At 63.4% G+C, this 17,961-nt stretch overlaps 1 protein-coding gene across 1 annotated transcript; it reads right to left on the reverse strand.

The window, feature by feature from the left end:
• Positions 1 to 1,037: 1,037 nt before the first annotated feature.
• CRB2 (crumbs cell polarity complex component 2) lies at positions 1,038 to 17,661 on the reverse strand. The gene is made up of 13 exons (XM_040962774.1): positions 17,562 to 17,661; positions 11,905 to 12,228; positions 9,836 to 10,031; positions 9,591 to 9,730; positions 9,029 to 9,214; positions 8,699 to 8,812; positions 5,992 to 6,855; positions 5,381 to 5,898; positions 4,799 to 4,964; positions 3,401 to 4,205; positions 3,019 to 3,099; positions 2,524 to 2,650; positions 1,038 to 1,264 (listed from the first exon to the last, which is right to left on the reverse strand). Exons 1-13 carry the CDS (start codon positions 17,659 to 17,661, stop codon positions 1,040 to 1,042), a joined length of 3,846 nt encoding a protein of 1,281 aa, XP_040818708.1. The 3' UTR covers positions 1,038 to 1,039.
• Between the last annotated feature and the right edge of the window lie 300 nt (positions 17,662 to 17,961).

Here is a 17,961-nt window from a genome sequence, read left to right on the forward strand (position 1 = left end):
GCATGGACGCCTGAAGAACTCGCCTGGGCTCAGCACCAGCCTGGGAAACAAGCCAGCAACAAGACCCCTTGAGGCTCACAGGAGGCCAGGTCCATGGTCAGGTGCCACCCCTCTGCTTAGGACCCAAGATCTCCACGTGCCAGCCATTGCTATGACATGGGGCGGAAGCCAGCAGCCCACCCGTGCCCTGGGCATGCCTCTGCAGGAGCAGCCCATCAGGTGGGGGCATACCCAGGCTCGGCCAACAACACCCAGCACTGCCGACAGCTCAGGGAGCAGGGCAGCCCTCTGTGCTCACCCGCTCTGGCCTCGCCAGGCCCCAGGAAGGTCCTGCAGCCACTCTCACTCAGCAAAGGCACTTGTGGCACCAGAAAGGACCAGGACAGCTGCCAGGCAACGCTTCCCACTAGATGGGCAGCAGTGGTCCCTATACTTGATCTTAGCCAAAAGGCTGAGAAGCAATGCAGCAGTGGTCCCTAATGTCAGCCCCTCTTCCCCCAGGAGTAGGCAGGGGACTGCAGCAGGAACAGAGCTCGGGACAGTGCAACCTGTTGTCTACAGCTGCGGTGCCCTCGTGTGCCCAGCCCAGGAGTCCCCGGGCAGCATTGGCTCAGCCTCAAGGAACTTGCTCCTGCCAGCCTGCAGCCCACTCAGCTGCAAGAATGGCCAGCCCTGATTTCCCAGCCGAGCGGGAGCCCTGGTGCCTGGTTTCCCTTGAGTTGGGGCTGGAAGGGGGATGGTACAGCCCAACTGCTACAATCATGTTCACAAACTCCGCCCCACACATGGGAGCTGCAGGCTCCCCAGGCATGGACAAGACACACATAAACGCACACACACACATACTCCCACTTACAGCCCTGCTGAGGCAAGCCCAGTGGTCCCACAGCACTGCCCACCACCCACCAGGCCCCTCTCTGCTTCCCTGAGTTGTTCCCCTTTATCCTCAACCCTCAGATGGGAGGAGGCAGGGGCTGCCGCCAGCCAGGGGGGCCCAGACACAGCTGGTGTCCAGGGGGATGAGGGGACCACCGTGGTGCTAGATCAGTCTCTCCTCGGGCGGCACCTTGAGGACACTGTCCATCTCCAGCCGGGCCCCGGCCACCTCCTGCTGGCTCGGGCTGTAGGTGCCCTCTGACTGGCGCCGCTTTCTGGCCGCCAGGATCCCCGAGAGGAGGCCCAGGAGGAGGAGGAGGAGGCAGACACAGGCCGCAGGCACCACCACCTCCAGCAGCGGGAACGGCAGCGGCAGCGGCAGGCCCTTCTGCAAGAAACAGGATGACAAGGCATCAGGTTGGAGTGGGGATGAAGCTGAGGTGAGGGCTTAGAGGGGAGGAGGAAGTGGGAGCACAGAGATCCAGGAAAAAAAATACAGCTGGGAGCAGGCTTGCTCGTAAGGGGCAAGGTACAACCCCAGGGGTGGGGGGTGCTCAAGCAGGTGCACAGTATCCCCACCGCAGGGCCCCTGTGGGAGGGTCCTGGCTAGGACAGAGAACACACACTGACCACCTAGAGTGTGCTGGACAGAGCTGAACATGCTGACCACAAAGCCAGCGTCGACCTGCCTGCAGGGGGCAGCTGCGAGCTGGAGCTAGAGCAGTTGGGTCCGCCCGAGACTCAAACCTGGCTTTGGAGGAAGGGGCCAGAGAGGGCATGGTTGGCAAGCCTCCCCACCCCCTCCCCAGAGTCCACATGGCCTGGAATGCTCAAGGCCTCAAAACTCCAGGGCGAGGGACTCACACCCACCCTCACATCTTGAAGTTTCTTGGCCCAATAGGACACTGAGCCCTGACCACGGTGACAGGGCAGGGTGGGGGGCGGCAGAGGTATAAAGGAGAGTTTATCACAGCTGAAGGTGGGCCCTCACCAGCCTCCACGCTAGGCACTTGGTGTGGCAGGGTGGGAGGGTATAGCCATTTCCTTCCCTACCCTGGGAGGCCGTAGGAAGCCAGGGACATGGGAGCTGGGGGCTATAAAAGCTGCAACTTGAAAGGGAACACTCCCGGAGCAGTTGGGATCTGCCGTTTATGACCGCGGCTGCCTGATGCCTGTGGACATCAAGGCCGTCCCCCGGAGCCCTGAGCCCTGCCACCACTCAGCATGGGGGCCCTCTGCTCCAGACTACTCGGCCCCTTGGGATGGCAGAAGCTAGACACAGAGGTGCAAACACCTACAAACTGCCAAAGTCCCAAGTCAACATGTGGCAGCCAAGCCAGCTCCTGCTCAAAACCTGTGCTGTTGGCATCCTCCTCCCCGAGGCCAGGTCAGGAGCCTCTGGCAGGAGTCCCCAGCTCAGTCCCTCCAACCTTGGGGTCCTCCTGGAGCTGGCAGCCCTGACTCCTAGTCCCATATCGGATTTGGCATGGCTCACTCACCTGGCACCCATGCCTGGGGCTTCACGCCCTGCTGACAGGTGGGGAGGGCTCCCTGCTTCGCAAAACCCTCCCTGGAGTGAAACGACCCCGCCTCTCACCTATGATATACAGGTCCCCACTCCATCCCCTTCCGTCCAGTGTCACTCACCACCACTTCACAGAACTGGCCCGAGAACCTGGCACCGCACACGCATTCAGGCCGCCCACCAGCCGCCTGGCACGTGCCCCCATTCAGGCAGGGGTTGGCATCGCAGGGGAACACAGGGACCCGGCACCTGGAGAGGACAGGAGGCTGGGGGAGCTGCTGCAGCACCCCTGCCAACCCGCATCCCCCAAACAAGCCCCCACAGGTGATGCCACCTGCCCCCCATTCCCCTGCCCCATCTCTCGCTCCATCAGGACGGCAGAGGAACCTAGGTAAGGGCAGGTGCCAGGAAGGCTGACTGCCTGCTGAATTCTCCCCGAACAGGTGGCTCTAAGCAACACCACCAGGCAGTGGCAGTGTCACACCTGCTGGTCTGGAAGCCAGGTAACAGTGGCAGGCATCCTGGCACCTAGATGCCAGCGAGGGATGAGAAAGTGAGGGAGGAGCTGCTGGAGTCCCAGGACCTGACCTGCCCAGGGCCTCCTCCCCCACACTCACCTGGGGCCAGCAGAGTCGCCCGGGCAGCTGCCATTGAGACAGGTGGCGTTGAGGCTGCACCCGTCATCCGGGGCTGGCACCCTGCAGAGGGAGGGAGGGATGGGGACTGGACAACAGGCACCTGACCTCCCAGCGGCCCTCCCCACTGACTCTCCATCCTAGGGACGCACAGGACCAGCCCTGGGCAGCCACTGCCACCCCCACACGGCAGCACTGTGCACTCGGAGCAAGCTCAGCAGACCACATCATCTCTCCCCAGGCCCACATTCCAGGTCAGGACACAGAAGCTCCCGGAAGACAAACACAGGCGGACAGAGCCAGTGACCTCGAGGGCCCAGACAGATCCCCCACCTCTCAGTCCCCCCGGACTCCTGACCCGTACCTGCAACGTGGGCCCGCGAATCCCGGCGGGCAGCGACACTCAAAGAGGCCGTCAGGGCGTGCATGACAGCGGCCCCGGGCGCAGGGCGCTGATCGACAGGGGTCGGCACGGGCCTCGCAGCGCCGGCCCTCCCAGCCCGGGCCACAGGCGCAGGCGAAGGCGTCGAAGAGGTCTCGGCAGGCGCCGCCGTGCAGGCAGGGCGAGGGCTCGCACACGGGCGCGCTGCGGCAGCCTAGGCTTGGGACCGGCGCCCCGGGCCAAGCTGCAAAATGCTCCCGAGGGCCGGGGATCACGCCGGGACGCGGCCGCGCCAGGGGCAACGGGAGGCTGCCGACGGCCACGCGGCCCAAGCAGCCAGTAAAGTTCTCGGCCAGCAGTAGGCGCGCGGCGCCGGGGCCCTGCAAGAAGCCCAAGTCGCCGGCGAGGCCGTGCAGCACCACAGGCGTCGCCGAGCCGTCCCACCAAAGCAGCCATCGAGAGGCGGTGGTGGCGGTGGTGGCGGTGGCCTCCGGGCTCTCCATGGCCAGGCGCACTCGGTGCCAGGCGCCGTCGGCCACGCGCGGCCCGGGCGCAGGCAGTAGGGCGCCGGGCAGGCCGTGGCCGCTGCGCACGCCAGCCGCCAGCGAGCCGTTGCGCACCTCCAGCCAGACGGCGGCGTGGGCACCGGCAGATGCCCGCAGCAGCCCCGCCTCGGCGTCCCGCGTGCGGAAGGCCAACGAGAGGCCACTGAGCGCGCGTCCCGAGGACACATTGCTCCCGCTGAACTCTGCCGGGGGCCCCTCGCGGAACGTGGTCTCGGCTACACCTGTGGAGAGAAGGGAGACTCAGGGGCCGCCAGCCCCTCTGTAGCAGGCATGCCCTAGACCCCAGCGCCCTGCGGTGGTGACAAGAGCTCACACCTGCCCACCATCTAATTCCAGACTGAGGCCGTCCCCGCTCCTTCCTGCAGCCCTCTCTACAGAACCAAGCCTGGGTGGGTCTCGTACTGATGCCCATCCAACCACCACCGCCCGCCCCAGGTCCCAGGCCTGCAACATCAGCCCCAGGACCCTTTGCCCCCACCCTCCTGGTCCCTGAAATGGCACCCATCACCAAGGCTACCTTCACTGCAGCCCAATAGCTGCCTAGACCCCTCGCACCCCTGCACCCCACTGCCCTCGGGCAAGGTCAGGGCTGCCTACCTCTGCACCCCATTTCCTGTTGCTGCACTCTGCTTCCTTGTACTTAGCCTCTAGCCGTGCCTACTGTCCTTGGGGTCTTTGCACATGCTGTTCCCTGCTGCTTGCCTCTTCTGGAAGGCTCCACCCACCACCCTGGGCTGGGGCTCCTGTCGCTCGCAGCCCACAGTACAGCCCTTCTCCCCCACCTCCCGGAAAGGGCACAGGGGCACACACTTACAGACAAAGCCATCAGGGACCTCCTCACAGGTGGCAGGTGAGAGGCAGGGCTGGCCAGGGCACCAGAGCTGCTGGGCACAGGTGGGCCCTGTGAAGTTGTCAGGACAGGTACAGTGGAAGTCATTCCAGGTGACAAGGCAAGTCCCACCATTCAAACAGGGGTTGGGCTGCGGGAGAGTTAGGGCAGGGGTCAGCTAGGGCCCGCAGTCAGCATTCTGCCTCCCCCACCCCCCATTGCCATCACTGCAGTGGGCATCTAGAGCAGACACAGGCCACCACATAAGCCAAATGCGGAGGAGGTCCCTGGTGGCCCATTTTACAGATGAGCAAACTGAGGTTCAGGTGCAAAAGCTGTTTGCCTGAGTTACCCGGCTGGAAAAGAGGAAATAGGAACCCATGGGTGTCCTGCCTGAGGAGCTGGGTCAGATCAGGATGGGCCAGGGTCAGCACAGCCGGCTAGAGAGGAAGTGGACCGTCCAGCAGTGGGACCCCAAGCAGGTCCCTCCCCTCCTGAGTCATGGCCTCCTCACCGTAGGACTCACTATCCCCCACCCCGTGGTGTGGTTACACATCAGACACTCACATTGCATGTGTCCTCCGAGACGCAGCCCTCAGTGAGGTTTTCAGAGTGCCAGCCGTCCAGCTCGTGAGCCAGCTGACTTGAATTCTCCCATGGCGGAGGGAAGAAGGGCAGGTGCAGGCCGTTGAATCGTAGGTCCTGGAGGCAGCCTTGGAAGGGCCCTCCCCAGGCCCCCATGTCGGTGGCTGGCCCAGACTTCCCGCCCACGTACACCTGCTGCCCGAGGCCCTGAAGCTGCTCAGGCCCGAAGCTGAGTGTCACCAGGCGGCGGAGCCCATCGTCCCAGCGCCTAGGCAGCACCATGGGAGGATTGCCAGGCACTTGGGCCCGGACCTGTCCCTGGCTCAGGAAGATCGTCAGGCTGGCGGCGGCTGAGCCATTGACAAACTGGAGCAGCAAGCCGGTGGGCTTCCGGGTGCGCAGGAGGAAGGACACTGTGAGGTTGGGGCCAGGGGGTTCGCGGAGCAGGAAGGAAGCGGAGCTCACGATGCCCGCCAAGCCAAAGGTGGCAGCTACGGCTTCTGCAGGGAAAGAGGGTGCGTTGGCGGGAGGCTGCGGGCCGAGCCAGTCCCTGGCAGCAGGCAAAGGCGCCCTCCCCAGCACCCGCTCCTCACCGTCCTCGCATGTGGGGCCGCTGTAAGGCCGGGGGCAGTCGCAGTGGAAGCGAGTCCACAGGTCCACGCAGGACCCTCCGTGGGCACAGGACAGGGGCTGGCACTGTTCCTGGCGCTCGCAGCCCGGCAGTGCGGCCTCCCCAAAGGCCTCAGGCAGCAGGAGGCGCTCGTCCACCTGCACGTCCTGGAAACAGCCCACAAACTCCCCGCCGCCCAGCTGAGTTGAGCTGGGTCCTGTGAATGTGGTCAGGGACGGCGTTACAGGGCCGGAGACTATGCAGAGCCGGCCAGGGCAACCCTCGTGCCAGAGCCGCAGCTCCAGGCTCCCTGGGCCCAGCACCGCCTCCACCCGGTGCCAATGTCCATCGTTCAGGGCCAGATCCGGCAGTCTCAAAACCAGCACAATGGTGCCATGGCTCTGGAGTGTGGCCTGCAGTGTTGCTGCCACCAGGGCCAGCTCCAGGCTGTCCTGGGTGTCCTGGATGCGATTAGCCAAGATTCCAGCCGGTAGTGTGGTGCGAAACCGCAGTGCCAGCCTCATGCGGTCATTGCCCACTGGCACCAAAATCCATGCGGGGCTCCCAGCTGCCACAGAGAAGGTGGTGTTCTGGCCACATAGGGGTCCGTGGGTCCCAGGGGGGCAGTGGCAGACAAAACTGTGAACCCCAGACTCAAAGATGGGGATGCAGGTGGCAGCCGGCGGGCAGGTGTGGCTCTGGCAACCTGTGAGTGGCACAGAGCAGTCCAGGCCACCCCAGGCCTCAGGGCACCAGCAGACGTAGCCCGCCACGGTGTCCCGGCAGCTTCCACCATGCAGGCAGGGTTCCGACAGGCACTCGTCCACCTCCTCCTGACATGTGAGGCCTTCAGGAGAAACCGGGCCGAGGCTCAGGGGCGCCACAGCCTCTTATGTGGGCAACCCCCAGAACTTGTAAACCAAAGCTACTCGCAAAGGCTTTCTCATGGTGCCCCACAAGTACCCTGAGAGCCAGACCCTGAGGGTACCCTTCCCTGGCCATGCCCCTCCTTCCACCTGCTCCCTGGCTCCGAAGCCCTCCTCCCATCTGTCTCTCCCAGGTGCCAGCCACCTATTTCTAAAGCAGCACCTGGCCAGGTTGTCCTCCAACCTAAAGTCCAATCACCCACCTGGCCTGGGCGATGCCCTCCTGGCCCCTGGGCAACGCCCTCCCAGGCTCTCAGACCACAGCCCTCCTGACAACCCTGAGCTGCCCATCCTGAGCCTGTCCTGAAGGTCCTGCCTCTGGGGTTCCGATCACTCTGACAGGAAAATCTCACCCTCCCTTACCCTTTAAACTCCTACTCACGCTGCAAAGCCCAAACCCAAAGGGTCCAGAGGCCCCCGCTCTGGCTATGAAGCAGCTGCCCCACCCTAGTCTCCAGGAGCTCCCATAGGTGCTCAGATCCCAGAGCCCCTGGCATAACCCCACCTCAGCCAGGGCTCCCAAAGCAGACCAAGACCAAGGCTGCCTCCATAGTTCAGCTAGAGTCGAAGTCCCAAATAAGCCACCAGAACTTAAAGCCTGGTACCAGGCTACCACAAAACACCACTGTATCCCTCTGGCACACGCTGACCACCAGCTCCAGGCCACTCCCCCCTTCATTGAGGCCCCATTTCCTCCCATACCTGCCAGGAGCCACAGGCCCCCCAAGAGGGGCCACGGGGCCTGCAGACCCATCGCCTTGCCCCAGAGACAGGCCGGGGGATCCAGGAGAGCTCCAAGGCTTGGGAGCAGAGCTCCCCACCCAACCTGCTGCCTGCTCCTCCCCAGCCAGCTCAGGAATGCCAGGCCCCCAGCCTCCCCCACGCCCAGCACGGCCCAAAGGGAGGAAGGCCAGGAGCCCAGCCCCATGAGCCAGGTCTCCTCCCAGGCCTGGCCTCACGAACAGCCGCCCTCCCTGTCCGGGTCTGGGGGAAGGCTGGGCTCCCACGAGGCCTGGCCCCTCCCTCTCCAAGTCTCCACTGCCTGCCTCCCGCTAACACAGGGATCTTATGCCCTCACTGTTCAGGGCCTCAGGTGTGCCAGGCGCCCCCGGGACCATAAACATGGGACCATGGGGAACATGGTACCAAGGGGGCAGTGCCTGGGCTTCCCCTGGGGGTGCAGGACATGAAACCCCTCCATTCCCTGGGGCAGCAGGAATGCAGGCAGGAGTGGGAGAGGTGACACGGGCATTCCAGAGGGGGCAGAGGCCTCGGCGAGTAAATGCAGCTCCTGGCCCCCCCACCCCATATCTGTGTGTCCAGGCTGCCATCTGTCCCCAAGCTAGGAAGCCTTTCCCTGCTTGTCTCAGGTCCCCCAAGCCGAACTGGTCCTTCCCCTGTGTGTTCCCCTCACTGCCACGGCCTTTTGTCCATCACGCCAGTCACCAGGGCTGTGCTAGCTTCTTGGCTCTTGGCTCCATCCCAAGCCCCTCTCCCCTTCTCCGGGGCCTGACCCATGACCACGGCGTGTGAGGTACTCAGCTGAGCTCCCCCAGGCAGGCCCCCTGGCATGTACCCCTGCTGCAGCACACCTGGCCACCTAACTCTCCTGTCCCTATCTCAGACTGTGGCTCCGCCCCCTGAGCTGTCACCTGGGCCACATCACTCCTGCCTCCTCCCTCTTCTCCTTGTCCCCATCCCTCCACACATCCCCCACACACACACGGTGTGTACCCACCCCCAGGCTGCCCCACCCCCGGGCACCTGTGAAGCCATCCAGGCAGTGGCACTGGAAGCCGTTGGGCAGGTCCTGGCAGTGGCCTCCGTGCTGGCAGGGCCCTGAGGCGCACTCATCCACATCCACGCTGCAGTCTGCACCTGCCAGAGGCCCAGTTGTGGCTCCCACCTGCACCCCCAGCTTAACTGCCAAGCTGAGGGGGTCTGTTTTGGAACTGGGGACCCTGGGGCCCAGAGAAAGAAGCTGGCTGTCTCAAGGGACCGGCCTTTATCCCATTGTCCCCTCCTCCCATTCCCCATCACCCCTCCCCGGGCATGCGGACCCTAGCTGACTGTGTCCTCCCAGCAGGGGCTCACCCTCAAAGCCCGGAGGGCAGCGACACAGGAAGCCTGCAGCGTGGCGGAAGCTGAAGTCCCCGGGAAAAGTGGCCTGGACGCCCCCGTAGAGCGCAGGATCGGAGCGCTGGAGGCACTGGCCGCCATGCCGGCAGGGGCGCGCTGCGCACTCGTCCTCATCCACTTCGCACCGCTCGCCGCTGTAGCCTGGGGTCACACACGCGCGCAGGCAGCAGGTCACACGGGATCGCCAGGCAGGGCCCAGGACGCTGCCACCAACAGTGATTGTGGGCACACTGATGGATGACAACAGCCGTGGCCGTGGGCTGGGCCTATACCGTGTCCTTCCGGTCACTACACTCTGGGAGCGGGTGCTAGGGTTGGGACCCCATTTTGCACACATAGGTTACAGGCACATATAGGTTGCAGCCCTTGACGCAGAGGGCCCAGACAGCTTGCATGTACACGCGGAGTTGGACACCTGGCCCCACTGCCCACTCGCAGCCCTTGACTCAAGGGAAGCGCTCTCTCTCTCTCTCTCTCTCTCTCTCTCTCTCTTGTGCAGCTACACACACACACACACCTGGCCAGCAGAGGCAGCGAAAGTTCCCGAGGCCCTCAAGGCAGGACGCGTTGTGCGCGCAGGGCGCAGATGCGCACTCCAGCACCTCCTGTTCGCAGCGTGTGCCCTCGTAGCCTGTGCCCGCGCAGTCGCAGCGGAACCTGGGGCAGATGAGCGTAAGGCCGGAGCTATGAGTGTGCCCGTGCCCCGGGGACCCCACCCCACCGTTCGTTTCACCGCAGTAGGGCCTCAGCCGCCTGCCTTACCCGTTTACCAGGTCGTAGCATACACCTCCGTGTGCGCACGGCTGGCTCTGGCACTCGTCGAGGTCCAGCTGGCACTGGGCGCCGCCGTAGCCCGGCACGCACACGCAGCGGTAGGAGCCCACGCCATCCAAGCAGGAGCCCCCGTGCAGGCAGGGTGCCGAAGCGCACTCGTCCACCTCGGCCTCGCAGGTCACACCTGGACGCCGGACGGAGACAAGAGGGGTGGGCGCCTGCTGTGTGTTGAGGAGGAGGTGGGCAGAGCACGCCGCCCCGGAGTGCCAGGAGCTGAAACTTGGTCGGTCCCAGCCTTGGTCCCAGGTGCTCCTAAGGGCCAGTGTGGGCAGTACGGAGCCAAGCTTGGGGGTCAGGGGTCAAATGACCCAAACGAGGTCTGATTTTTGCAGTGTGGATAAGCGCCAGGAGAGGAATTGGACCCACAAGAGCAAGAGTCAGGGTCTGGCCTGGGAACTGTCAGTCAGGGAAGGCTTTCTGTAAGGCTTGCCCAGGATGGAGGCCTGTTAGGCAGATTGTGGAGAGGCGAGCTGTGTTTGGGACAGGGGCCGAGAGGCCTGCCTCTTGGAAGGTTCCAAGTGGTGATTTTGCTGAGGGTGGGGGGGGAAGAGTGAGCACCCCCAGAAAGCCAGTGGGGGAAGACGCTCTGGGTTTGCCTGTCTTGCTTTGGCTTTGAGTCCCGGGACCTGCCGGGTTTGGGCCTGGAGAGACCCTTGTGTCCTTGTGTCTCCAGTGGGCCGTGCCCTGGTCCTGAAGGGAGTTTGTTTATTGTGTCCCCGGGGTATGGGAAATGGGGTAACAGGTGTCCAGCTGACTCCAGCTGGAGCCCTCCCCCTTCCCGGCTCAGTGAACACCAAACACGGCCCCTCCTCCCCACTGTGCCAGGGGGAGCCAGGCCCCAGCCGCCTGGAATCCCAGCCTCCCCCGCCCGGCTGGGATCAAGAGGAGGGGAGGAGTGAGTCACGGCAGACACTGCCCTGCTCCCAGGCACAGATCAGGGAAGAGAGGCACCCGAGGCAGCCCACAGGGCAGCGCACCCTCACACACATGTACATTCTGCAGACTCGTTCAGAGAGCCCAGACCGCCTGACCCAGAGGACCAGCAGGCACACAGGCCCAGATGTGGCACCCATACACACACACACACACACACACACACACACACACACACACACACACACACACAGGATGCTCAGTGCAAGGCACAAACAGCTCCTGCACTGTGCACCCTCCAAGACCCCATGCTACCCCCGGTCTATACCGCCTGCTCTAGGGCAGCCTCAAACCTCCCTTGATTCACACTTGAAGCTAGAAGTCAGCCTGTCTTCACCACAGTCGTCACCCTATGCTAGACTCCAGCCTCACTTCCCAACTCCTCCCCAGCCTCATGCTTCTGGACTTGGGGCCTCTCCAGCATGTGGCTCTCAACCACTCTGGCCTCAGAGCGGGGACAGCACTGGCATGGCTGGCATGCGCCTAGGGCTGTGGTAGATTCGTGATCGACCCCCTCAAGACAGCAAGGATTGCAACAGGGCTGGGAGGGGAGAGACCCCGCTGCAGTTTGAGGAGGGACCTCCGGAAGAGAGGGGTCTACCTTAGATCCTGAACTGGCAGATAAGTCAGGCAGCACCTCAGGCCAGCTGGAGCCGGGACAAGGGTGAAGAGTGACAGTGCTTGTTGGAGGGGAGTGGAGGGTTAGGGTTGGTCCTCTCCCCAACACCGAGCCAGAGAGGCCCTGCTGGGGAAGCAGGGACTCCTCCTGCAGAGCCAAACTGCAGAAGGGGTTCAAACACATATGCTGCATGCCTGACAGGTGCCAGGCACCGTGCATTGGCACATGCAGCCTCCACTCCCAGGCTTCCAGGAGAGCCGCAGCAGCCTTGGCAGTGTCAGTTCACGAGTCTTGGAAACAGCCCAGAACCGCAGGGGTACCCCAGGGCAGCTCTGCAGAAAGCAAAGCTGAATTCAGGCTTGCCGCCTGCCCTGCAGATGGCATTCACATTCCAGGGCTCCCCTCCCCGGCCCCACCCAAGTAGGGGGACAGCCTGAGCCATTACCTGCATAGCCCAGGGGGCATTGACACTCATAGCGATCGGCAAGGTTGCGGCAGGTGGCCCCATGGTGGCACGGCCGGGACGCACACTCGTCAATGTCCAGCTCGCACTGTGGGCCCTGGAACCCAGGCACGCAGTAGCAGCGGAAGCCGTGGGGATCTGGGCCCTGGGGCACACAGAGAGCACCATGGTGACAGGGCTGGCTGGCACAGCCCTGGGGCTCTGGGGGCCCACAGGTGTAGCCGCCGCTCTCTGTAGCCTGGCATCTGGCTTCTGGGCCACAGGGATCTGAGGCGCAGGCGCTCTGCATCTCTGGGGGTACCGTGCCTGTAGAAAGAGGAAGGCAGCTGGGCTGGGCTAAGGAGACCTTCCCTTATCATCACATACACACACACACAGAGTTCAAGGCCAACCCTGGACCCCAGAAAGCAGCATGGGGGCTGGCCAAGGGCCTGGAGCAGGGTTGGGAGGTACAACAAGCTGTACACGTCCATGCTGGAGCCAGCCACAGTACTGAGTTGCCCACACAGCAGAGAAAGGGGTCCAGGGATACCGGCTCATCATGTCCCTGCCACGCCGCTAGGAGGCAGGGACCATCTTGCCCATTTCGCGAAAGTGCAGAGGCTCTAGAAAGTGAAGACTCCCTGAAGTCACCCAGGCAGTAAACATTAGGACAGTAGGGGGCTGAGGGTTCCCCTCTGGGTCTCCCTCTTCTGTGTGTAGGCTGACCCCCACACAGGGACCGGGAGGGAGAGCGAGGAGGAGGGGACAGCCGCCCCTGTCGGTAACCGCATCCCTGTGTGAAACTGGACACGTCCCGACCTCAGCCCAGAGGACCAGGGCGGCTGGATGACTTCAAAGGCAGGGACCCTGTGCCGGCCCCTGCCACCCCACCCCCCTCCGCCATGCCCCGCTGGCCGAGGAATGTCTGCAGGACCCCTGACCCTCGTTGAGTTGACACCAGAGAACAAGTGTGGCTGACCTGTCCAGGGTCACATGAGACCAAGCAGGTATCAGCACCCACTCGCCCACCACCTGACTCAGGCCACGACTGCAGGCACCCCCACTCCCGTTGGAGGGTGGCTGCTTTGGAAGCCAGCCTGCCCTAGTGTCCCCTCCATTCCTGGTCTAGGAGCTACTCCAGGGTCACGGTCATGCAGAGGGAAGCGCTCAGGCTTGGAAGGGAAGCAGGAAGTGTCTCAGAGGACCTAGGGCAAGTTGCTTCCGCTCCTGGCCTTGAGCTCCCAGCTTTCAACTAGGCTCCTTTAGGTAAGACTCATGGGACTGCAGCAGGGAGCACCCCCCCCCCGCCCCCCCGCTGCTCAGGGAGTGATGGGGTGGGGGAAGGGCGCCCCTCCCCCACCCAGGTTGTCATCCAGACACTGCCCAGGCCCTGCCCCTCACCTCCCCCACTCCAGTGAAGACCCCCAGATAAGGCCGGCAGCCTCTCGGGCGTCATCCACATTCCTCTGTCAGGGCTGTCCACCAACCTGAGAGCCGGGCAGGGAGACAGGGAGGGTCCCACAGAATAGCCAGAGCTGCCTGGCTCGCCAGCGCCATGCCCATGGCCCAGTCCTCTGAGGGCTGACCCGGAGCAGGGCATGGAGGCTCAGCCCAGGCCCCCTCCCAAACTCAGGGAAGCTGTTCTGAGCTTCTGCTTCCAGGGCTTGGGCCTATGGACAGGGGCACAGGCCAGCAGGGACTTCCCTAGGGACTTAGGGCAACAGTGTCCTGTCCCTCAGGGCTAGGCCATCTGCTAGAGTAGGTAAAGGCATGATGGGCGGAGGGAAGGTGTGATGGAAGAGGAAGAATGGTGTGATGGGGGAGGGTGGTGTGAGGGGAGGGAGGGTGGTGTGATGGGGAGGGAGGGTGGTGTGATGGGGGAGGGTGGTGTGATGGGGGAGGGTGGTGTGATGGGGGGAGGGTGGTGTGATGGGGGAGGGTAGTGTGATGGGGGAGGGTGGTGTGAGGGGAGGGAAGATGGTGTGATGGAGGGAGGGTGGTGTGATGGGGAGGGTGGTGTGATGGGGGAGGGCGGTGTGATAGGGGAGGGTGGTGTGATAGGGGAGGGTAGTGTGAGGGCAGGGAGGGTGGTGTGATGGGGGAGGGTGGTGTGATGGGGGAAGGTGGTGTGATGGGGGGAGGGTGATGTGATGGGGAGGGTGGTGTGATGGAGGGAAGATGGTGTGATGGGGGAGGGTGGTGTGATGGGGAGGGTAGTGTGAGGGCAGGGAGGGTGGTGTGATGGGGGAGGGTGGTGTGATGGGGGAGGGCGGTGTGATAGGGTGCTGGTGGACTGAACTCCCTCAGGAAAGGACTCAGGTTGTGCGTACCAAGCAGAGCTGCCCTGGATCTGGGTGTCAGCAGGGCCCAGATTACGGGGGTGTTTGAGGCGTTGGGAACTTTGACTCCGGGGTGCCTGGCAGGGCCACCACCAGGGTGACCACAGTGCCTAAATCTTTCCAGCTCAGTGACTCCTGTTATCTGAGCAGGCTGTGCCCTCCGGGAGCTCCACTCCCATGGGGTGCGGCACTCATTCCTGTGGCCCAAGGTACCCCTTCCTCACCTGGGGCTCTAGCCCAGGACAGAAGCCTCCTTGTTCAGCGTCGGCAGGAGGGTTGGCGGGAGCAGGGGGGAGGGGGGCAGAACCTCTTAGAGCCCAGGACGGGAATGACTTGTTCCAGGCTCAACCAGCCACCTCCCAGTGAGGGACAGTGAGGCTCACCTCCCACCCAGGCCCAGGAATCTGCATTGTCCCCGCCCCTGAGGTCACCTTTGCACCTTGAGGTGCAGCCGCTGCTGCTGTCTGCCTTTGGGAGGGAGCCGGGCCAGGGCCAGTGGCTAGAGGGGCGGGTGCTTCATTCCCCAGGGCCGGTGGGGGAGGCGGGGCCTGTTGCCAGAGCAACGAGGGGCCTGTGCTTATCTTTGCAAATCCCTCCTGACCTCTCCGACAGCCTGGACCTGGCAAGGGAGGGATTAACGGACAGTGTCCTGCGCCCTGCGTCAGCCCCTTCCTGGTCCTGCGTCCTTCTATGTGAGTCACACCAAAGAGGGGGCAGCCACTCACAAAACCTCAGTTTTCTGACCCCAGGAGGTGAGAATGAGCCCCCTCGGCCTCAGGATCCTGAGGGGGGCAGGGTGGTCCAGGTTTCCCAGCGTCCCTGGCATGCACATTGGCCCTGCCTCCTGGAAGGGTATGCAGTTTTCCCAGGGGGTAGAGGTTGAGCTGGGGGGGCCTTTGCCTGACCCATGCAGGCACTCGACAGAGAAAGCTAGTAAGCTGGGGACTCTCTCTTGGTTCAAGGGCATTCCTCTGACCCTGGGCAGAGCCAGCCCTGTCTGTCCATCTAGACGCCGGCTCTCTGCGGTCCCCGTCGCTGGCCACTTGCATTGGCTCGGACACAAGTCGAACACAGCAGTGACCTGGGACCCTGTAACGTACAGCGGCCTCTAGCAGGGTGGAGATAAGCTGTCCCCTGCCACCCACCACCAAGTCCCCGGCCCATGGCTGGAGACACACAGGGGCTTGCAGAGGACACAATGAGGCAGGGATGCATGCAAGTCTCATTTCCAAAAACCTGTACCCCCTGAGGCTAAGCTCCTTGGTTTTGGTAACAAAAATCCTGACAGCAAATGCCACAGGTTGAGTGCCCACCTGTGCCCAGCGACAGCATTGCCCACCTATGGGCTGAGAGCACCAGGCTGGGAAACAGAGAAAGAGCAGGGCAGGGGCGAGACGGGGCTCCAAACCTCACCCCACACCCCTGCCAGGGGGCTGCCCTCCTGCCTCACTCCCAGCTAAGCATGGCCTTCCACACAGATGCCCCTTACGCTGGCAGTTTCAGTCAAAACTTAAGTCAGAACAGAGTGGCATAATCACCCAGGATGTTAATAGCTACAGAGCGTGCACCCCACTTCTCAGAGGCCCGAAGGGAGATGGGACTTCGGGCGTGCAAACACCACTGTCCACTGTGAAATGCTGGCCCTCGCCAGCTCTGTGGCTCTGTGCTGGCCTTTCCTGACCCTTCTTTACGCCCTCTGCAGACTTGGGGCACTCCAAGCCCACCTCCCAGAACCAGGCTGTTGGGAGGATTCAGTCCTTGCTGTAGTAGCAGGTGCTGGCCATGTGGGACTGCTAAGATTTGTCCCTCAGCAAACTTTACTGGAGGTAAACCAGCTGTCCAGAAGAGCTAGCCGCTGAGCTGAACATGGTGGCCTCCTGCTGTGTCCCTGCCCTGTCCCACCACACCCCCCAAACTTCACCCTCTGGTTGGAGGAGGGGCCAGCCATGGGGACTAGACTTGCTGCCCTGCCAACCCCTTTGTCTGCTGAGCTCCCTGGGTGTTCAGGGAAGGAGGGGTGGGGCTGAGAGCCCAACGTGCCCCATTGTGCTCCCAAATGCTTGGTGTTCTCCATGGCAACCAGCAGGGAGCTTTGTGGCTAAGTGGGCCCAGGACGAAGGGGCCCAGCTCAGGGCCTGGCAAGGGGTGGGCAACAGAGCAGGGAAAGCCAGAAAGCCCTACCCCCTAGGCAATGGATTTTCAAATTGCACCATCTCTGGCTGCCGCTGCTCCTGGCAGGCAGGCTGTGGGTGCTAGCATGCAGAAGCAGCCATGCTTGCAGTGCCCTGTTCCGATTTTGGGGGATCTCTAGAGTTGGGGCAACCTCTGGGGTTAGTGCCTTTTGTCTCCCATGCCTCAAGGATCCTCTGGCTGAGGGTGTAGGTGCCTAGGAGCCCACGCAGAGGGCTTGCACGCACCTGCCGACACCTGTCACATCACAGCATTTGCCCTGGCACGTGCACACACATGCAGCTATGTGGCAGGGCTGGATAGGGCACGGGCAGGGCCTGGCAACCTGTGGAGCTCTGAAAAGTAGAGCACCCAGGCCAGGCCAGCCATTCTGCAGACAGTAGGAGCAGGGGACTTCCCAGAGCTGGCTCTGTAGCTATAGTGACGCCTAAGACCCCCCCCCAGGAGGAATTCCAGGCTCCGTGTGTGTGTGTGTGTGTGTGTGTGTGTGTGTGTGTGTGTGCGTGTGTGTGTGCATGTGTGTGTGAGAATCTACTTGGACAAAAGCGAAAACTCCTGGGCAGACGGTGTTCTGATATCATAGAGCCCGTCCAGGTTTGGGAATGCTGGGGGCCACAGAGCACAGGGGACACCCCCAAAACACCCCAGCCCATCTCTCTGTCCTCTTCCCGCTCCCTGGGGCTTGCAGAAGCCGCACTTCCCAGCGCCTCCTCCCCTTCTCTGAGCTGGGGTCTGCCTGCCTCTGTCCCCATGTGAGTGTGAAGAGCTGGCCCAGCCCACTGCACAGCGCACACCCCACAACTCTGCTGGGACACGGTTCGCCACACCCGGAGGCCTCCCACCACCTCACCCGGGATGGCTCCGCAACTTTCACACACCCACTGCCTGTACACAACAACCCCAGGTCCAGCCCCTCGCCCCCCAGGAACTGCTGCTTTTACTGGATGCCACCAACTGCGTACCCCACTGCATCCCAGGTGCCCCCTCCACACACAGCTGCCCCAGGGTCCAGGGACCCACAGCCTCACAGCATTGCACCCTTCTGCACCCAGCACCCCAACATGGGGGTGTCCACAGTGGGGACCCAGGCCCTTCCCCCAAGACCCCCAGGCTTGGACCCCCACTCACCAGTCAGGAGGGTAAGGGCAGGGACCCAGAGTAGCAGCAGTAGCAGCAGGAGAGAGGCCACACGTCTGGGGTCCTGGGCCCCAGGCCTGGCCAGCGCCATGGCAGCCCTGCTCTGCTCACCGCTGTGGGAATGACCCACCACCAGCCCGCCCTGCGGCTCCTCTGCCCCACTCCCTCCAACCAGCACTAATGCAATGGACAGAGGCCCGGCCCTCCTCCCCGCCTCCGCCTCCCCCACCCGCCGCCCGGGCTGCCCCGCCCACCCGGCCTGGGATTCTGGAGGAGGGGGCTGGCTGCCCCATCTCCCAGAGTGCAGCCCAGGCCCCAGGTCCTGGCTCCAGACCACAGATCAGGGGCCTGTGGTCCTGACCCCGTGGCTCAGGGCTCACTTGTGCTCCCC

Source organism: Ochotona curzoniae, unplaced genomic scaffold (genome assembly GCF_017591425.1).
Source record: "Ochotona curzoniae isolate NIBS_2020 unplaced genomic scaffold, NIBS_Ocur_1.0 scaffold_3208, whole genome shotgun sequence".
In the NCBI taxonomy this organism is placed as follows: Eukaryota; Metazoa; Chordata; class Mammalia; order Lagomorpha; family Ochotonidae; genus Ochotona; species Ochotona curzoniae.

Bases quoted from the DNA above. Each gene is read 5' to 3' on its own strand.
- CRB2 (XM_040962774.1), bottom strand. From the start codon at position 17,661: ATGGCGCTGGCCAGGCCTGGGGCCCAGGACCCCAGACGTGTGGCCTCT. The intron at 9,731-9,835 runs GTAAGGCAGGCG...CATCTGCCCCAG, and splicing joins TGCTACGACCTGGTAAACGG to GTTCCGCTGCGACTGCGCGG. The intron at 4,206-4,798 runs GTAAGTGTGTGC...TTCTCTCCACAG, and splicing joins GGTCCCTGATGGCTTTGTCT to GTGTAGCCGAGACCACGTTC.